General features: G+C 44.0%; 1 protein-coding gene across 1 annotated transcript in view; it reads right to left on the minus strand.

Moving 5' to 3' along the window:
* XYLT1 (xylosyltransferase 1) overlaps nt 1–21,941 on the minus strand; it is a gene marked incomplete at its 5' end in the record, with an annotated part of 92,027 nt that overhangs the window by 16,660 nt on the left and 53,426 nt on the right. Inside the window, 2 exons of the mRNA XM_083372392.1 lie at nt 1,183–1,399; nt 10,361–10,441. Of these exons, the coding sequence (XP_083228518.1) occupies nt 1,183–1,399; nt 10,361–10,441 (298 nt within the window). The remainder of the gene's footprint in view (nt 1–1,182; nt 1,400–10,360; nt 10,442–21,941) is intronic.

The raw sequence follows: 21,941 nt of genomic DNA on the forward strand, positions 1-21,941 counted from the left end.
TATTGTTATTATTATTACTACTACTACTATTACTATTACTACTATTATTATCATAAGTTAATATGTATTAATTGTTTGATATATAAATTATATGTTTTAATTGCCCTGTACACCGCCCCGAGTCCCTTCGGAGAGGGGCGGTATATAAATCTAATAAATAATAATAATAATAATAATAACAAGAAGAGGAGGAGGTAAAGGAAGAGAGGAAAAAGTGGAGAAAGAAGAGGAAGAGGAAGAAGAGAAGAGGAAGCGAAGAGAAGAGGAAAAGGAGGAGGAGGAGGAGGACGAAGAAACACATCAGCACACACTTTTCCAAAGACAAAAGCATCCATGGATTGTCAAAACAATAAGGGGGAAAAAATGAGAGGTCCTTGGTGCTCCGAAGGTTTGCCTGTTTTTCCTTGCAGAGGTTCTGTTACCCAAACTAGGTAACATCATCAGTACTCGCTGATGATGCTACCTAGTTTGGCAATGAAACGTCTGCAAGAAAACCACCCAGCTCAGAGAGCGCCAAGGACCCCATAGTTCTCCTCCTCCTCCTCCTCCTCCTCCTCCTCCTCCTCTCCTTCCTCCTCTTTGCAAACCCGACACCCTTCTAGCACTGATGATGCCACTTAGCTTGGGTAATGAAACGTCTGCAAGAAAACCACCCAGCTCAGAGAGCACCAAGGACCCCACAGTCCTTCTCCTTCTCCTCCTCCTCCTCCTCCTCCTCTCCTTCCTCCTCTTTGCAAACCCCACTCCCTTCTAGCACTGATGATGCCACTTAGTTTGGGTAATGAAACGTCTGCAAGGAAACCACCCAGCTCAGAGAGCACCAAGGACCCCACAGTTCTCCTCCTCCTCCTCCTCCTCCTCCTCCTCCTCCTCCTCTCCTTCCTCCTCTTTGCAAACCCCACTCCCTTCTAGCACTGATGATGCCACTTAAGTTTGGGTAATGAAACGTCTGCAAGAAAACCACCCAGCTCAGAGAGCACCAAGGACCCCACAGTTCAACCCTGAGCTGCAAATATATATTTTTTTCTACCGACGGTCAATACGATCACGTTTACAATATGTTTACAACATGTAAACAAAAGATTGGGACAGCTTCCAAGAAGACTAAGGCCGCAGGATCGGAAGACGCGATTCAGGATATGGAATCCTGCTGACAGGATTCTTGTTGAGAGGTTGGCTCACCTCAGCAGGAAGCAGAGTAAAGGAATAGAACCGTTTCATCTTGGTCACCAGATCATCAGTTGAAAATGTGATGTATTCGACAAACTTCCTGTTCAGCAGAAACCAATCGGAACCACCGTCCACAGTGATTCCTTCTGGAATCTTCCGGTCCCCAAGTCTCCACATGTGGGTGTCACATTCCAGGAACAACCTATCAAGGCCTTGTTTCCGAATAAATCTGGACAGCAGAACAGAAGAAGAAAAGCAAAGATTTAAGTCATTCCTTTTGAGGCGTGTCTTACCCTGAAGAAACTTGTTAAATAAGATAAACAGGGATAAAGCCATCAGACGTTTTGCTTCCTTGAATGAACAAGATGGTGCCTTTCCCGTTTCTTTGTTTTTCAAAAAAATTCTCATCTCCAAATGGTGCCAATCCCTGAGCAGTAGAATTTTGCTCTTGACGATAGAGAATTATGGGCCCATAATTGAGAGTTACTGTGAATTTATTTCATGCTGGTTAATGCTGGGTTCAGGCTTGCCACCTCAGATGTTAATTTGTTGCTATGCAATTGTTGTTGTGTTTTTTTAATGCGTGTACATTGCCCAGACTCACCTTTGCGAGATAGGCAGTCATGTAAAATGGTTTAAATAAAAATAAATTTAAAGGCATGAATTGAAAAGTTCAACTCATGCAAAGTCTGCCAACCTGCACAGTGAATACATTTTAAAACAGGTTTCCAGTGCAGGGGGGGGGGGGGGAAGAAAGATATGAGCTAGGAAAGATGGCTTAACAACAACAAAAAGAAGAACATGAGTGAATAGGAATGGCTGGGCTATGAAAGAGACGGAGAGAAGAAAGAACTTTGCTTCATGATGAGATGGGTGGGACAAAATTTTAATAAACAACTTGAAAAAGAAAGAGCTACAGATTCCCCCAATGTTCTCAATTCCTAAAAGCTTTAAGAAATAGAATGACCGTGGCAAAAGAAAGCAAAGATAGTAGCAATTCTAATAGGCACCTGGGGTGCAGTCCCAAAACAACTGGAGCACCCCTTGAACACTCTTGGCGTTGACAAAATCCCCATCGGTCAATTGCAAAAAGGCAGCTTTATAAAACAGCTTACATCCCGCCGACGGTAACTTTAACACCATCGTACAACAACATCTGCCTCTCCCAAGTCCTGTGGGGAAGGACTCAGTAAATAGATAAAACGGCCAAATCCAGTCTGACCATCTGACTGAACGTGCAACAAACTGTAATAATAATACAGTATGGAACAACGGCATCTACCTTGGTTGATGGAAATGCCAGATCCGGTCTAAACATCTGGTTGACCCATCATAGTAGTACCAACAGTAATAGGCGCCTTGGTGCAATGGCAAAACATCTGGAGCACCACTTGAACATCATCAACACTGACAAAATCACCCTCAAGTCAATTGCAAAAGGCAGCTTTACCCAGAACAGCTTACATCCTGTGACAAGACTTTTCACACCATCAGACAACATCATCTGCCTCTCCCAGGTCCTCGGGAAGGATTTAACAGGTGGCTCAAATCCAGCCAAATCCAATCTAAACGGCTGGTTGACCGAGCAACGAATCATAATAACTTCTGAAGTACTGCTGTCTGAACAATTAACAGCTGGATTGTTATACAGGCTTATAAAACCAAGGAAGGCAGGTAATAAAAAGAAACACATCACGGATCTAATTAAAACCAACTCAAGGCAGACACTCAAAACCCGTTGGCCCATTGAGGATATCGAGGAGACGGAAGTGAGTTTTAAAGAAGCGAGTTATTTTTTTATTTAAAAAAAAGGCATCCCTCAACGAGATTCTAATTTCACTTTCAATTACAAAGGACAATGGAAAAGCTTTGCAATTTTAATGACGAGGTTCTAGAAATCTCCAGATTATCGAGTCAGTTCGATGCAGGGTCAAATATTTATAGCGATGGAGGTTTGCATCATTGATTTTTAATTTGGGGAGGTGGGGGCGGGAGGAAAAAAAACGGAATCCATTGGGGGATACATTACTTTGAACGCACTGTGTTCAGTACATGCATTACTTTAAGGAAATAGGACATTTCTGTGGCCAAGGAAAGAAAAATCCACAGGTCCACCTAATGTTCACATTCTTAAAGTTAAAAGCTTTAGGAAAGTTTCAGGTTAAGAAGGGTTTAAAAATGCATGGCATTGTGGACTCACACAATTTTAGAGAAACAGTCCAGTGATGTGAAAGGAAGGAACTTCTTAATGGATGCCAGCTTCAGACAGCCACACACACAAAAAAGTGGAGGCATCTGAGGGTTTTCTTGGTGTCCATTCATGGCGAACAAAAAACAACCCAGATAGCCAATTACTTCTGATTGCAACTTGGGGAAAAGAAGAAGAAGAAGAAGAAGAAGAAGAAGAAGAAGAAGAAGAAGAAGAAGAAGAAGAAGAAGAAGAAGAAGAAGAAGAAGAAGAAGAAGAAGAAGAAGAAGAAGAAGAAGAAGAAGAAGAAGAGGAGGAGGAAGGCATTTCTAGCAAAAGGAACAAAGAAATTACTGTCTCAGCTCTGACCACCAGCCATTTAAAATATTCATCTTCTGACATTAATCAATTTGTTGCAATGACGTCTAAGCCACGTTGCAAATGACGGCTTCATATCCCCTTCTTCACTCTCCTTAACAACAAACAGATTTGTTGGGAGCCTTTCCTAAACAAATGGGTTGTCGCTGTTCCTTTTAACACATGTTTGCAGAGTCACAGGATTCACCCAGCAAAATCATGCCAATGCTACAAAAATGAGCTGTTTAACTGTAGCTTTCCCAATTTTCTTCAAAAAACAACAACAACAAGAAAATGTAAGAAAAAAGAGTGGGCTTCAATACCCAGCTTTCTGCTCCCAGACTAGGAGGAATGAATGGAAACATCTGTTTCAGGATGGGGCCGATTGGCTAGTTTGAAAATTAGCAGTCATTACTTAGCGTGGAAGTAAGTCCTCTTTAAATACAGCCTCCAAAGAACCATATTGACTTATGAAGATACATAAAATTCCAGAATACTATGAAAAGGTATCTTATTCAGCTTTTCCACCTACCAAAAAGTTTCCAGTGGAGATTCATCTGTAACTTTCCAGATGTAAACACAGCAAACCTTTTTTGCACAGAGCAGTGAATTTTAAAAGAAGTTCAGGGTATCACGCATTTCACAACCGATGTGTCATGTGTTTATTCAGAATATTTATAACTTCTCGGTCAATATCAGGGCCTTGAACTATTAAAGCTGTTTTATCCTAAATGGATGCCAAGTTTAATGCTTTAATATGCTGGCAGAGAAACGGGGTTCAAAATTTATCCAAAAACCAGCTAACCAGCTTGGGTTCATCTCATTGAACCATGATATGACTTTATGGTTTACCGACTATTATAGTTTGTAAAATGTGAATTGTGGTTTAGCATGTTGAGTTAGTCCAGCCAATGAAGGCTTAGTCAAGACACCATGATTTATCATATTTGTATCAGCTTGCAGAGAATATCTGCATCAAGGCATGTTAATTTTCATGACCAACAGCTGCCAATAGTAGTGTGGGGCAACTCAAGCCAAAACTAGTCATGATTAGATATTCAAGAATATGGTCTAAGGTAGAACATTCACAGGGATGTTGAGACTCTAGAAAGAGTGCAGAGAAGAGCAGCAAAGATGATCAGGGGACTGGAGGCTAAAACATATAAGGAATGGTTGCTGGAATTGGGTATGTGTAGTTTAATGAAGAGAAGGACGAGGGGGGACAGGATAGCAGTGTTCCAATATCTCAGGGGCTGCCCCAAAGAAGAGGGAGTCAAGCTATTCTCCAAAGCCCCTGAAGGCAGAACAGAAGCAACAGGTGGAAACTAACCAAGGAGAGAAGCAACCTAGAACTAAGGAGGAATTTCCTGGCAGAACAATGAATCAGTGGAACAACCTGCCTCCAGACGTTGCGAATGCTCCAACACTGGAAGTTTTTAAGAAGAGATTGGACAACCATTTGTCTGAAGTGGTATAGAGTCTCCTGCCTGAGCAGGGGGTAGGACTAGAAGACCTCCAAGGTCCCTTCCAACTTTATGATGATGATGATGATGATGATGTGGTTAGAATGCAGTATTGCAGGCTAATTCTGACAACTGTCAGCAGTTCGATCCTGACCGGTTTAAGGTTGACTCAGCATTCCATCCTTTTGAGGACACAGCTTGTTGGGGGCAAGATGCTGACTCTGTAAACCTCTTAGAGAAAGCTGTGAAGCACTATGAAGCGGTATATAAGTCTAAGTGCTATTGCTATTGTGCAAGGAAAGAATATAGTAAAACTGGATCTTAATATTCTGCTGGCGCAGAAGGTAGAACATTGCAATTCTAACACAGAATTCATTTAAAGGCTGACAAACGGTCAATAAACTCCATCTAGAAATTGGAGACGGCTTCCCAATCTGAGTCCCCTCCAGATGCAGGGACTTCAACTCCCAGAATTCTCCCAGCAGCCGAGGACACTCAAGTGGAGAACAGCCATTGTCAATGATAAGACCCCAAAATGAGCTCCTGATCTTACCTAAGAGTCTTATCCAGCCTTCCAAGAAGAACAGTTCAAATGTGAAGCACAAAATCCATTCTTAACTTGTTTTCCAGCAGTTTAGCCAATGCTTTCTACTCCATTTGCTTAGCAAAATCCCTTTTTCCTTTTAACAGCAACACCCAAAAAACGCATCTGTTAAATTGTGTGGACTTTAAAAAGAGCCAAGAAAGGCAGGGTGCAAAGTACAAGCAATAAAGGGTTTATTGTTTCATTGGAGCAAACCAGGTGCTTTTCTTACCAGGGAACTCAGTGTAAGAGAATACTCTGGGTAAAGCAGATTTATTTCTAAAGGTTTTTGCATGTGTATTGCTGCTCTTCGCCTCCTTCCCCCCCCTAAAAAATGTGCTAATATTTCAAGGGCGACATCGCTCACGCAATTAACACACTCTGCTTTCCAAATGAAATAAGCATGAGGTCTGCAGCCAAATGCACCTCAAGAAAAACACCACACTCAATTCACCAACATGGGTAGCAGGGTGAAATTTCCAGGGAGGGAGAAGGTATATCATTACAATAATACACAAATGTCACAGGTTCGGTCTTCAGCCTTTCCACTTAAGGTTGAGATAATCTCCTGGTTGAGAGGGCGGTGGGGGTTGGGGTGGGGTGGGGGAGGAAGGGGGACGCCCTTCAGGGTGGACCAAGAGGGGAAATGGCAATAACACAACTTCCAAATTGTTACTGAAGCATGTCTGGTCCAAACGCGACTTATTTTGAGTTGCTTCTTTGTTAAAAAGGTAAAGTTTCTCCCGCACATGAGTGCTAGTCATTTCCGACTCTAGGGGCCAGTGCTCATCTCCGTTTCAAAGCCGAAGAGCCGGCGCTTGTCCGAGGACGTCTCCGTGGTCATGTGGCCAGTATGACTAGACGCCAAAGGTGCACGGAACGCTGTTACCTTCCCACTGTAGTGGTCCCTGTTTTTCTACTTGCATTTTTAGGTGCTTTCGAACTGCTAGGTTGGCAGAAGCTGGGACGAGTAACAGGCGCTCGCTCTGCTACGCAGCACTCGGGATTCGACCCGCCAAACTGCCGACCTTCTGATCGACAAGCTCAGCGTCCTAACCCACTGAGCCACTGCGTGAGCTTCAGATAAATCAGGAGACGCTAAGGGACAAAGGAGATTTCTGCATCTTTACATCCTGGAGGAAGAACTGAATGACTAGCTGGTGGCCAGGATCGACCTATCTACAGGACTTAACTATCTGTTTACTCCATGTCTGTTGCAGAAGCGCGAAGGGAAGAGTTACAACTCCTAAGGGACGCTTTTCACAAGTGAGGCTCCACGGAAAAGCTCAACCCAGCCCTAATCTTCGCAAAAGCCCATTCTGCACGACAATCGGTTCAAATATTCGCAATATAAATGCAAATGTCTAAATGCCCATATTAACATCCTAATTGCACTGAGCACTCTACAGACAACTCCTTGGCTACAAGGAGCCTGGGGTGGGGGGAGAAATGCATTAAAAGGATGCACGCTATGAACCTTTTTTCCCCTATATCGTGTCAACATTTCGTACAGGGACATCTGTTTTCTGTCCAAATAGAGTCCAACTTCAGGCCCAGCTGCGGAGCTGGGCAAATCTCTGCCCTTCTTTTGAGTGGGGAAAATAGTCTTGGATTTTCCCGTCGTGACAGGAAAGATGGAGAGAAGGAAAATTATGGAGGCTGTGGAGTAGGATGGAAGCACAGGGGGTCAAGAGAAGTCAAGTTGTGAATGTTCCACAACTTGAGATTATCAAGAAGAGTCTGGACAGCCATTTGTCTGGAATGGTACAAGGCAGGGGTGTTCAAACTTGGTTGGCCCTTTTATGACTTGTGGACTTCAACTCCCAGAATTCCTCAGCCAGTCATAAAAGGGCCAAGTCTGAAGACCCCTGGTATAGGGTCACCTGCTTGAGCTGGGGGTTGGACTAGATGATCTCCCTTTCAACCCTATATAAGTCTATGTTTTCTGATGATGTCACGAATGTTTCTGGTGTGCCTTGCCTCACTGGCCACTCATGGAAGGGAAATAATATAAAAACAATAAGCACCAATGCTTTCTGAAGCTGCTATGAAATCTCTGCTCGATCTGAGCCTCTTAGCATACTTTTCAGAGTTTGCAAACTATATTGGTCTCAGCAGATGGGTCATCTCATCATGGATGGTGACAGAGGCTCTTTTGCCAACATTTCCCTCTATGGAAGCCAGGAGCAGTACTTTGGTTTTAAGGCTTCAGGGCTTTGTAAAGTATTTGTCACCCAGAAGCCTCTTCTGAGATGTCCTGCTTCAGAACTGGTAAAAAAAATAAAAGCCAGATGTTACTAGTTGACTTAAATAAGACCCCCCCCAACAACCCCCTAATGGAAAACATAAGGAGAACTCCACCAAGGATTGGGCATGAGGCAGGTGATTGAAAAGGTATCCAACCTGGGCTGATTAAAATTGTCCACCCAAGCCAGCGGTTTTGACCTTGAAGGTCCCGTCTCTTTGATTCTAGGAGTTTGCCACAAGAGACTGGGGTTTATCAGAAGCTGTTATTAACAGAACAACAGAATCTGAAGGGACCTTGGAGGTCATCTAGTCCAACCCCCTGCTCGAGCAGGAGAACCTATACCATTTCGGACAAATGGCTGTCCAATCTCTTCTTAAAAGCCTCCAGTGATGGAGCAGCCACAACTGGGTTCTCCTGCTTGAGCAAGGGGCTGGACTAGAAGGCCTCCACGGTCCCTTCCAGCTGTGCTCTGCTCTACTCTACTCTATTCTGAAGGCAAGCACTTCCACTGGTTGTTTTCATTCTTAGGAAATTCCTCCTTAGTTCTCGGTTGGTTCTGTCCTTGATGAGTTTTCCACCCATTATTTCTTGTCCTGCCTTCAGGCGCTTGGGAGAAGCGGCTGACCCCCCCCCCCCTCTTCCTTGTGGCAGCCCCTCAAATATTGCAACACTGCTACCATGTCACCCCTATTTCTCCTATCGGCTGCTGCATTCAACAACCAGGATGTCAACAGCTGCTAACATCGAATGTTATTGCTTGACAAGAGATGAAGTAGTACAGTAGCTATTTCCTATGTTAAACTTGTGTATTGCTTTAAGACTTGTGTATTGTTTTAGTGTAAGGTTAGGAGGGGGGATGAGTAGGATTGCACTTTTCAAGGCCATCTCTAACTAAGAAGATAAGCGGAAGGGAAACTGATTCTTTAAATTAATTGGAGAAGATGATGAATGACAAAATTAGAAAGGTGGAGAATTGTGTTTTAATATATTGTGCAAGGGGGGCGGAGATTTCAGATTCCAGCTTCCTTCGAGCAAGCATTTGCCGGTGTATTAGGCTAAATAAAGGACTTTTAAGGTAAACCATGCCTCAGAGTCCCTTGAAAACCCCATAGGTCGGAAACTTGACACAGAACTTAATTTCTGCTTATGTGGAAGGATTCCGGCGCGATCTCAAAACATTCTTTTTCGAACAAGCTGGCCTGGTCTGACGGGATGGGGTTGGGTTTTTATAACTAGTTTTAACTTTAATGTGTATTGATTTTATGGGCATAATGTTTAATGGTTTTTCAATTTTTGTATTCGATTTTTATTGTGTATTGCCCTGTTCACCGCCCTGAGTCCTTCGGGAGAAGGGCGGTATACAAATCAAATTATTAAATTAAATTAAATTAAATTTTCCTACGGGAGCAGACTTAACGTTTTAGCCAAAGAAGATGGTTTGTTTGCTTGGTTTGGAACCTTTTTTCTTTCACGTAACCATTTCCCTCTCTCAAAAAGAAATCGCACAATGTGACACCTCCTGGATACGGGTGCGTTTCTCGAGTTTCACAAATCCTGGTGGGTACTTTGGGTTTTCACTGGGTTTCTCTTTTGCTTGCAATCAATCTTAAAACTAACTAACTAACTAACTAACTAACTAACTAACTAACTAACAAACACCAACCCAAGACCAAAACCCCTTTAGGTCAAACTCTGAAAAGAAAAGAGAAGTGATTCTGACTCCTACATAAATTGCTATGGAAAAAAGAAGAGCCCGCCTCCGTCTCATCAACATCCTGAGATGTAATTAACTGTTTATGTATTCTGGAGAAATCTATTAAAGGCGGAAAACGATTATTCCGCAGAAGTGAGGCCAAATGGCACATTAGTGCATTTTATCACCAAATTAATCAGCAGATTTAATTCATCCACATGGTTGTGGTCACAAAGCGGGGATAACATCTGAGGCTGAACTTTATTCGCTATTGTGGGACCTTCTCCTTGTTACTGTTTTGTCGGCCAGCGTTGGGTTTGAGGCCAGCGATCGGATCTCTGTTGAAAAATCCTTCCCATTTCCTTCCTATGAAATTGTTTAATCCAACCCAGCTTCCTTTCTTTTTTTTTCTTTCCAGTTTGCAGAAAACTTAAAAGGTAAAGGTTCCCCCGCACGTGCGTGCTAGTCGTTTCCGACTCTAGGGGCCGGTGCTCATCTCTGTTTCAAAGCCAAAGAGCCAGCGCTTGTCCGAGGACGTCTCCGTGGTCATGTGGCCGGCATGACTAGACACCAAAGGCGCACGGAATGCTGCAGAAAACTTACATGACCATTTTTCATGATCTCGTCAAAATATATGCAAGAGAGGTGTGCCGTTTACCTTGCGTTGTCCCTCCCGTGAGACTTCAAGAAGTTCATGTGGCGGTATCTGGACAGGAAAGCGACAAGCTGGTCATTTGTCCTGTGAAACATTTGTGGGAAAAGAAGGTTAAAAAAAAAGACCAATGTTTGCTCTTATCGTCACATCAGAAGAAATGATGGCTTGGATTTACATATATATACAGGGTAGTCCTCGGCTTACAACCGTTGGTTTAGTGGCCGTTCGAACTTACGACTGGAAAAAAAGGGATTTCCAATTGTTGCTTGCAGTTATGACCGTCAGAGCCTCCCCACAGTCGGGTGATCAAAATTCATGCGCTTGGCAATTGGTATGTATTTACGATCACTGCACTATCCTGGGATCAAGTGACTTTCCTAGCTAGCTTCCAATAAGCAAAGTCAATGGAGGGAAACAGGATTCGCTTAACGTCAGCACGATTCATTTAACAACTGCCACGATTCATTTCACAACTATAGCAAAATAGGTCACAAATTGGAGGGTGAGTCATTTAACAACTGCCTTGCTTAGCATCGGAAATCCTGGCCTCTATGGGCCAGTTGGCGTAAGTTGAGGACTACCTATATCCATTAGTCTAGGGCAGGGGTAGACCACCTTGGCTCCTTTATGACTCCTGGACTTCAACTCCCAGAATTCCTGAGCCAGCCATGCTGAGGGAAAAGGGAGAGGTTTCCAAGCTGAGCCATGCTGGCTCAGGAATTCTGGGAGTTGAAGTCCATGAATCATAAAAGAGCCAAGGTCTAGACCAGGGGTCTTCAAACGTTGCCCTTTTATGACTTGTGGACTTCAACTCCCAGAATTCCTGGCTGAGGAATTCTGGGAGTTGAAGTCCACAAGTCATAAAAGGGCCACGTTTGAAGACCCCTGGTCTAGGGGGGGAGGGTGTCTCCAAACTTGGTAAGTTGAAGCCTTTGGACTTCAAGTCCCAGAATTCCTCAACCTGGCTGAGGAACTCTGGGAGTTGAAGTCCACAAGTCTTAAAGTTGTCAACTTTGGAGACTCCTGCATCAGCCTAATCACCAACTTTGAATAAGGATCACCCCTAGGGGACCCTCACACTCCCGTGGAACAACTAAAAATGTGTTGATTTTAATATTTAATATTCAATCTGACCTTTTTTAAAAACACACCACCTTCCCCCATGACGGGGAAGAATTCCCACAAATGAATTTGGAGGGGGGGGGGGAGAAACAGACTCATTCAGGATTTAGACCAAACAGATTTGCATTTCATTTTCCTAGTTTTTTCCCCCCCTCTCAATGCCCACATTAATTTCGTATTTGAGATACATCAGGAGAGCTCTAGGTTTTCAGACATGAAAGGGCCCCCCACTCCGATCAGCCCTCTTTGCCTTTTTGCACAGCTGAGACCCATGTGTGAAAGACACATCGAGTGTGAAAGAAACCCAGGTGCGAAATCCGTCTTGTTCCTTCTGGACACTTGGAAGAGGGGAGGAGGGGGAGGGGGGGGAGAGAAAGGCAGACTTTAAAGTTGTTTTAAACTCCACGCACAAAGCAAATTCTTGCAGCTCATTACCAGGAGCAGATTTACTGTCACATCGCTGAAATTCTATGCCATATAAATCTGTTACCCTTTAAGATGTCAGAAGCCTCCCCCCAACTTCTCCATCTAGCTTCCACCCACTGTGTTTGTGCTACCTTCCTAGAATCTCAAATCAACTTTGCCTTCGCTCCGGCTTCATCAACCTTGCGAAAACAACGGAAAGTTATTCTTCCTGTTAAAAGGGAACTCATGCATATGCAGAGAGAGATGTTGTTGCCAGGAAAGAGATTGCAAAATTCTTTTGAGTGGCGGTAAGGTTTGGAGAAGCAACTTGCTTTATACAAAAAAAAAAAAAATTATATATTTAGGAGAGAAATATTTCTAGCTCAGGGTTGAACTGTGGAGTCCTTGGTGCTCTCTGAGCTGGGTGGTTTTTTTGCAGACGTTTCATTATCCAACTAGGTAACATCATCAGGGCTAGAACGGAGCGGATTTGTGGAGAGGAGGAGGAGAAAGAGAAAGGGGGAGGAAGAGGAGGAGGAGGAGGATTGTGAGGTCCCTGGTACTTTCAGAGCTTGTTTTCTTGCAGACGTTTCATTACCCAACTAGGTAACATCATCAGTGCTAGAAGGGAGTGGGGACTTGTAGAGAGAAGGAGGAGGAGGAGGAGGATTGTGAGGTCCCTGGTACTTTCAGAGCTTGGTTGTTTCCTTGCAGATGTTTCATTACCCAGGGAAGTAATATCATCAGTGCTAGAAGGGAGTCAGGTTTGCATAGTAGAGGAAGGAGAAAGGATGACGAGGAGATGGAGATGGAGGAGGAGGAGGATTGTGAGGTCCTTTGTGCTCTCTGACCTTGGCTGTTTTCTTGCAGACGTTTTATTACCCAACTAGGTAACATCATCAGTGCTAGAAGGGAGTGGGGACTTGTGGTGAGAAGGAGGAGGAGGAGGATTGTGAGGTCCCTGGTACTTTCAGAGCTCCTTGCAGATGTTTCATTACCCAGCCAAGTAACATCATCAGTGCTAGAAGGGAGTGGGGTTTGCAGAGTGGAGGAAGGAGAAGGGGATGGAGAGGAGGGGGAGGAGAAAGAGAAAGAAGGAGGAAGAAGAGGAGGAAGAGGAGGAGGATTGTGAGATCCTTGGCGCTCTCTGAGCTTGGCTGTTTTCCTGCAGACGTTTCATTACCCAACTAGGTAACATCACCAGTGCTAGAACAGAGTAGGGACTTGTGGAATGGAGGAGGAAGAGAAAGAGAAAGTGGGGAGGGAAAGAAGGAAGATTGTGAGGTCCTTGGTACTTTCAGAGCTTGCTTGTATTTCTTGCAGATGTTTCATTACCCAACTAGGTAACATCATCAGTGCTAGAAGGGAGTGGGGTTTGCAGAGTGGAGGAAGGAGAAGGGATGAAGAGGAGGTGGAGAACAGCCAAGTCTCTGGTGACCTCTGGGCCTTGGTGGTTTTCTTGCAGACATTTCATTATCCAACTGAACCAGACAACATCCTCAGCGCACCAATGATGTTACCTAGCTGAGTCATGAAACTTCCTCAAATCTACATAACCCGAACCCAGGACTCTACGAAAGCCAGGAGCCTGCAAAGAAGCTTGCATTTACAAACTCTCTGAAGTAAGAAGTCCCATCGTAGCCTTACCGGATAACCAGAAAGTTAGCCACTGAGGAAATCCAGACCAGTTGGTGGATATCGGTCCGTCAAATTAAGTAGTCTGAATGCTGTAGCCCAGGCAGATCTCCCCACCACCCTCGGCTTGCACTACTGCGACTTCAAAAGTCCCCCAAAGTCGGAATTTGCATGTCAATTTGGCATTTTTAATATGGACACAGAGTCACACACAGACACAGACACAGACACACACAGAGAGAGACAGAAAGAGAGGCTCGCAAAGCCCTTGTTTGCAGCATGGCTAGCTCACGGTCTTCAGGACTCTGAAGAGCCGTTTAAGGGATTTATTCAACAATCTTTCCACATGAAAAGATCTGAATGCACAACATCCTACCGTGCATTTCAAGAGCAACAGGGGCTTGCTAATATAATCTTTTTTTTCCAGGTCTGATCTTGATATATATATATATATTTTCTGCTTTAGTTTGTTCAGAGAAACCTGTACAACATTTAAGAAGTTTATTAGAAGGGAATAATCAGAGCTAGAGATGACAGAGATGGATGGATGGATGGATGGACAGATACATATAGAGATAGAGGTGGATGGATGGATGGGTGGATGGAGGAGTGTATTCCTTACTGTGAGTGGAGAGAGAGGTTAGAGGTCAAAGCCCCTTCCATCTCCCAGACCGGCAGATATAGATAAACATAGAGATGGATGGAGACAGACACATGGATGGATGGATGGATGGATAGATGGATGGATGGATGGATGGATTTCTTAGTGAGTGGATGGATGGTCTGGATGGCCTTCAAAGCCCCTTCCATCTCCCAGACCGGCAGATATAGATACACATAGAGATGGATGGAGACAGACACATGGATGGATGGATGGATGGATGGATGGATGGATGGATGGATGGATGGATTTCTTAGTGAGTAGATGGATGGTCTGGATGGCCTTCAAAGCCCCTTCCATCTCCCAGACCAGCAGATATAGATACACATAGAGATGGATGGAGACAGACACATGGATGGATGGATGGATGGATGGATGGATGGATGGATGGATGGATGGATTTCTTAGTGAGTGGAAGGATGGTCTGGATGGCCTTCAAAGCCCCTTCCATCTCACAGACCGGCAGATATAGATATACATAGAGATGGATGGACACAGACACATGGATGGATGGATGGATGGATGGATGGATTTCTTAGTGAGTGGAAGGATGGTCTGGATGGCCTTCAAAGCCCCTTCCATCTCCCAGACCAGCAGATATAGATACACATAGAGATGGATGGATAGAGATAGAGACACGGATGGATGGATGGATGGATTTCTTAGCGAGTGGAAGGATGGTCTGGATGACCTTCAAAGCCCCTTCCATCTCCTGGATTTCATCAGTGGAAAGAAACAGATCTCAGTGATGCAACCCCCTTTCCCAGAATGTATCTAACCTACTATACAATCAGTCTTTTGTTTTTACAGTCGATCACCCATATTTAGACTCCCTGCCCCACTGTTTTCTGAATTCTGGGAGCTGAGGTCCATATATCTCAAAGTAGCCAAGGTTAAGGTACATTGCACGAAACGAATCCAGGAATTTCTGGAGTTCCGACCAGAGCAAAATCCAGGAAAATAAGCAGGAAAAAAACAGACATTCAGCCATTCCTCAGGCCTGAAGCCTTTTGCAAAGTTTACATATTCCTACCGAGAGCTTGATAAACAAAGGCATCCCAGGGGAACAAATTACACAAAGTCTGTGTGTTTTTTCTAAACTTTTCATTTCTCAGATTGAGCCAATGGCAGCGGCTAAATAAAATAAAATAAAATAAAACTGGAAAGATTTGAGAATGACATTAAGCGACATGAAAAGAACTAACAAGAAAAAAAAAAGAAAAAAGGAAAAAAGAAGCTGCACGCATAAAATCCACGGCAGAGCTGAGGATTTTCCAGGAAAGCAGAGAGAACAAAATGTGATTAAAACTATCTTCAATCTGGACGGGAGCCAAAAAGCTGCTAGCGATACTTGATAATCAAACACTCTTTTCCTTTCCTTTAAAAAAAGAAAGAAAAAGGATGTGCGATGCGCTACACAGCATAACGCAAATCCTATTTGGCAGATTTCTTCTCCTAATTAGAACAATTTGGTTTTAGCCCAGATGGGAATTTCTTCTAAGTACAGGTTTATTAAAGCAGAATCTCCTGCTTTTAACTCCGAAATATCCTGACCTGTAGAAAGCTCTATCATTTTTTTATGAATCGTAATATTTCTAATAATAATAATAATACTTAAGAATGAGGTAGTCTCTCTTCTCTGTTGAGTTGCTTTAAATCCATACAAAGAACGGTTGCAGGAATTGGGTATGTCTAGTTTAATGAAGAGAAGGACCAGGGGGTGACATGATAGCTGTCTTCCAATCTCTCAGGGGCTGCCCCAAAGAAGAGGCAGTCAAGCTATTCTCCAAAGTGCCTGAAGGCAGGAGAAGAAGCAACGGATGGACATACTCACACTCATACTCACTATAACAGTCACCGTAACACCCTAACACCCACCCTAACACCCCATAACACTTGCCCTAACCCACCCTAACACTTGCCCTAACCCTAACACTCATACTCACACTCACTCACACTCATATTCACTCACCCTAACACCCCAACACCCACCATAGCACATAACACTCACCCTAACCCACCCTAACACTCGCCCTAGCCCTAACCCTTACACTCACACTCGTACTCACTCATACTCACCATAACACCCACCCTAACACCTCATAACACTCACCCTAACCCACCCTAACACTCACCCTAAGTCTAACCCTAACCCTACCCTTATACTCACACTCCTACTCACACTCACCATAACACTCACCCTAACCCTACACTCACACTCCTACTCACACTCACCCTAACACTCACCCTAACACCCTAACACCCCATAACACTCACCCTAACACTTGCCCTAACCCTACCAAAAAAAAGGCCCAAACATGCTCACTCATTGTGGTTTCTGAAATGTGGTGCTATAGATCTCCTCAAGGCTCCTAAAACTGGTTGCAAAATCCTCCCCCCCCCTCCACTACAGGAGGTAGAAAGGAAAAATGTGGGGTCCTTGGTGCTCTCTGAGCTTGGTTGTTTTCTTGCAGACGTTTCATTCCCCAACTAGGTAACATCATCAGTCCTACCAATGAAGTGAAGGAACATCTGCAAGAAAACAACCAAGCTCAGAGAGCATCAAGGACCCCTCATTTCAACCCCGAGCTACAAACATTCTCCTTTATTAGAAAAGGGAAAAAATGCTAGGCGGACAAGAATGGGTGGCTTGTCAAGAGAAAACGAAAAACAGATGGTGTGTATTTTGGGGGGAAAAAGAAAAACAGCAAAGGTTTCCAGTGCTGTTACAAAATGTATCTGAGTTTTAACAGCAAGCAATCCAGATTTATTTGGCCAATGCTGTCCATTATATCAACAAATGCATCTTTCGACTGAGACCTGCTGAGATATGATGAAAATTTGGCGGTGGACAAGGGGGACCAGAACATAATCCTGATACAAAAAAGGACGCCCATAATTGTGTGTTTGATTGATCAACCAGGAACATTGTAGGCCCTTCCAACTCTACAATTCTGTGATGTGCTTCAGTTCCATATGTCCCCCGTTGATCAGGCAACCTTCTTCATATAAAAAGAATGAGATGGTATACAACAACTGCAGTCAACTGTGTGGTCCTCGGCGCCCTCTGTGCATGGTGGTTTTCTTGCAGACGTTCCAATTACCAAGCTAGGTAACGTCCTCATCAGTTGATCAAGTGGCCCTTAGCAAGTGTTAAGCCATCAAAAGTTGATAGTCTGATGGCTCCCCTTGCTTGAGCCATAAAAACTGGTTTAATCTCCATCCATAGTCCCTCCTCCTCCTCTTCTCCACAAACTGTGCTTCCTTCTAACACTGGCAATGTTCCCTAGTTAGATCATGAAATAAATGTCTGCAAGAAAACAGCCAAGCTCAGAAACCACCAAGGACTCCACATTCCTCCTCCTCATTCTCCTCTTCCTCCAGCCTAACTACTCCCTTCTAGCACTAATGCTGTTACCTAGTTAGGGTCATGAAACATCTGCAAGAAAACAACCAAGCTCGGAGAGCACCAAGGACCCCACAATCCTCCTCCTCTTTCTTCTACTGCACCATCTTCTTTTCTATCCGTCCCAGCTTTGCTTGATATCCTTCCCCCCCCACCCCCCACCCCAACTGCCCACTTATCTGAACATCTCATAAAATAATGCCTGTCTCCTACACCTCTCATTTTTAAAGAAAACGTTTTTGCAAGGAAGTGCACTCCTTTGATGTAAATTATTAGCTGCACGTGAGACTTTCCACCAATCAGCCAAGACAAGAGTGGGAGGGCAATCTCTCTCCACGACAGATTCAAGAGACAAGGAGTTATTACTTAACTTCAGCTCTCCTTCTCAACATCAACACAGAAGAGAGGATTCGGTGCTGTTGCAAAACCTGAATCCTAGAATATTTTTTTGGAGAACACTCAAGATTTGGAGGAGCGCTTCATGGTGAAAAGAGAGGCAAAACAGTTTGGTTTTTTTGCCACGGATTTTCAGTGAACTGAACTGAAGAAGGTTCTTGGACGAAAGGTAAAATGTTTTCAAAGAACCCCCCCCAAGAAAGTTCAGTTGCCTTTTGGGGAAAAAAAAGCATCTTTTTGGGACAACCATGACCTGGGTGATTGAGAATCTCCATAAAGATGTGATGACATATTTATAAATTGAGCTGTGTGCCAGGAGATTAGGAGGACTGTTCTTCTGGGATGTCTCCAATCTAGGAGACTCATCTACCATAGGTTTTGTTGTTGTTGTTGTTAGCTGTGAAGTCGTGTCCCATCCATCATGACCCTATGGACAACGTTCCTCCAGGCCTTCCTGTCCTCTACCATCTTCTGGAGTCCATTTAAGCTCAGGCCTACTGCTTCAGGGACTCCATCCAGCCACCTTGTTCTCCGTCGTCCCCTTCTTCTCTTGCCCTCCATCTTTCCCAGCATTAGGCTCTTCTCCAGTGAGTCCTTCCTTCTCATTAGGTGGCCAAAGTATTTGAGTTTTAGCTTCAGGATCTGGCCTTCTAAAGAGCAGTCAGGGTTGATCTCCTCTAGGACTGACCGGTTTGATCGCCTCGCAGTCCAAGAGACTCGCAGGAGTCTTCTCCAGCACCGTAGTTCAAAGGCCTCCATTCTTTGGCGCTCAGCCTTTCTTATGGTCCAGCTTTCACTGCCATACATTGCAACTGGGAAGACCATAGCCTTGACTATACGCACTTTTGTTGACAGGGTGATGTCTCTGCTTTTTAGTGTGCTGTCTAGATTTGCCATGGCTTTCCTCCCAAGGAGCAAGCGTCTTTTAATTTCTTGGCTACAGTCCCCATCTGCAGTGATCTTGGAGCTCAGGAAAATAAAATCTGTCACTACCTCCATTTCTTCCCCATCTATTTGCCAGGAATTGAGAGGGCCAGTTGGTGCCAATTCTGGCATCTTTGCAATCCCCCCCCCAAAAAAACCTGGGTTCTTCTGTAGGACCTTTGGAAGTCGAAGTAGCTCCATTGTTGAGTTAGCCCTACCAACTTTCGTTTAAGTCTTCCTCTCTTTAATATTTTGATTCTTGCTTTGGACAGTGTTGTATTAATAGTGTGCTTGTTTACAATGGGTGTTTAATGAAGATAAGTTACCAGGAGCTATATGTTATTGGTGACAGATCAATGAAATAAATAAACAAATGGGCTTTATGATGTTCTTGGTCTCCCCCTTAGTTTGGGTTGGATTGCTTCGTTTTATTTGTCTTTTGTTTTTCTTGTATGCCGACAAGATACAATTGTTTAGCATTAAAAAAGAAAAACAAGGCCTGACATCAATATTGATGACGTCAACTGAGCCATCTGCACAATCCATTCAATCACTAGTGACAGAACCGTAGACGATCCAGGATAAGAGGCCGAATGTCTCGGCAAACCTGTTGCTAGGAGACCAGAGAGGTTGCTAGGGAACCATTGCTGGGGTTATCAAAGGATGGGCATCCTAAACTCCAGGTTGCTTGTCGCCCTTGAAGTTCCCCCCCCGCCTCTTTTTTTGCAAGTTTTGGAATGTCCCCCAATTCCCATTGGGGCAAGTCAGTGGTACAGCAACCCAACATTTTGAGGCAGATGAACATACGAAAACTCCAACTTCTAAAGAGATTTTGTATCATTAAATAATGCCAATGTCCCAAACTTTCTCAAATCCTTTGGGGAACTATCTTGACTGCAGTCATGTATTTCCCCTCGTTCTGCCTCTTTCATGCCATTGTCCCATTTGCTGGAACATTTCTCAAACTCTTGAATGAAAGCCATCTGGACATCCAAACATTGGCCAATCTATAGCAAAAGTTGATGTGTCCTTCAATGCATAGTCCCTAAAATACCAGAGTATCCAAATTGGAACAATCAACATTCCCAGTTGAATTCAAGATGATAGGTGGGTATAATTCAGCACTATAATCCAGCACCAATTCTCCTTAGGGGTTCAAGAAGACCACCTTCTCCCTATGGGAATGGCAGGGAAGGTATACTGGGTCCGTTGAAATTAGAAGGGCTACTGGTGAGTCACGACTCTCAGATTTTGAACCAGAGTTAGACAACCTGTGGAGCTCTAGATATTTTTGAATTATATTCCTGAGCATCCCTTCTCATTAGCCGTGCTTTAGTAGGAGAAGGAGTGGCAGAACCTGGGGGTTGGAGTCAAAAGAGGGATCAGCCTGGAATCCCTACGTAGTGAGCTATATCCAATCTCTCTTGAATTCCATTGACTCTTATCTAACTCCAAACAGGTGTTAAACTGCTTGGAGTTAGTTGTGTAGGTATGAGTAGCAATAGGACCTTCACATGTGATCCATCTGACATCTTTTTATAAGTATGGGGAATATAATTGTCAGAATCCATTCATATCCCATTCATAAAACTTTATCTGTATGTTTTTAAAATCCTACCCCTCCCCCTGGATTCTGCCATTACTCCAAGGAGGAGAAGAGAGGATGTGTATTCAGCCTGCCGGGAGGCTGTCTTCAAAGACCAGGAGAAGTACCTTTGAACTGAGAACAACAAAGGAAGGGGGGGAAGAGATCTGGTTTGTATCTCAGATTAGAATCTCTAAAGAAAGGGAGCAATAGTCATAAAGACACAGGAAAGACACACCTCTTTTCCACGAAAGGTTTTGACACCTAAGTTTAATTGATGTGGGTCTGACCAAATGGGTTTGAGGGGAGGGGGTTGAACCGGGAACTCTTTATAAAGTATCAAAGTGTAACACAATGCCAGATCCTGTCTTGTATTTCCACAACCGATCATGTCTTAGTAAAAACTCCTTGTGGACAAGAGTTCTTTATTTTCCTAAGATGTGGATTGGGGTGGGTCCTGACAATAATTCAGTAGCACCGGAAGAGCCAGAGATTGCCTACTATGTAAATCAGAGAACTGTCCCGTGCCTCAGTTTCTCTATCCCAGTGGGCAGTGTCATTCTGAGACCTCCTGCATCTTTTTCGGATGGACATACTGGAGTTCAGGAAGCATTGGTCCCACGGACTTGAGGATGTCCCGATTTTTCGGCTTCTAAGAAGTATTCCTCAGAGCCGACAGCTGAAACACCTTCTGTCCTTCTTCTCTCCCCTCCTCGTTCCGAAGGCAAGGAGGAGCAGAAAGGAAGAAAACAACTCTGTTGACCCACGTCTTAAGGACACTGTGGGGTCCCTGTTTAAATTCCTCCAGAACAAACAAGACGAACGGTCTTCCTTGCCAGCAGAGTTACTGTGCCAGACAGAAAGCAGCCTGTTCTGTGAAGCGTAACTAATACGTAGATGCATCTTATGATGGTCCTAAAAAACACCCATGACTTGCATATTATGGGGCAATCAGATTCTATTAAGCCCAAATGGAAGATGCTCAAGCTCTCCCTGAACAACAAGTGAAGTACTAATACCACTTTACAATGCTTTGGTAAGGCCACACCTGGAATACTGCATCCAGTTTTGGTCACCACGATGTAAAAAAGATGTCGAGACTCTAGAAAGGGTACAGAGAAGAGCAACAAAGATGATTAGGGGGCTGGAGGCTAAAACATATAAGGAACGGTTGCTGGAATTGGGTATGTGTAGTTTAACGAAGAGAAGAGTGAGGGGTGAGGGGTGTTCCAATATCTCAGGGGCTGCCCCAAAGAAGAGGGAGTCAAGCTATTCTCCAAAGCACCTGAAGGCAGGACAAGAAGCAACAGATGGAAACTAATCAAGGAGAGAAGCAACCCAGAACTAATAAGAAGCTTCCTAACAGTGAGAACAATTAACCAGTGGAACAACCTGCCTCCAGAGGTGGTGAATGCGCCAACACTGGAAGTTTTTAAGAAGAGACTGGACA

Source organism: Vipera ursinii, assembly GCF_947247035.1.
Source record: "Vipera ursinii genome assembly, chromosome: 13".
Taxonomy (NCBI): domain Eukaryota; kingdom Metazoa; phylum Chordata; class Lepidosauria; order Squamata; family Viperidae; genus Vipera; species Vipera ursinii.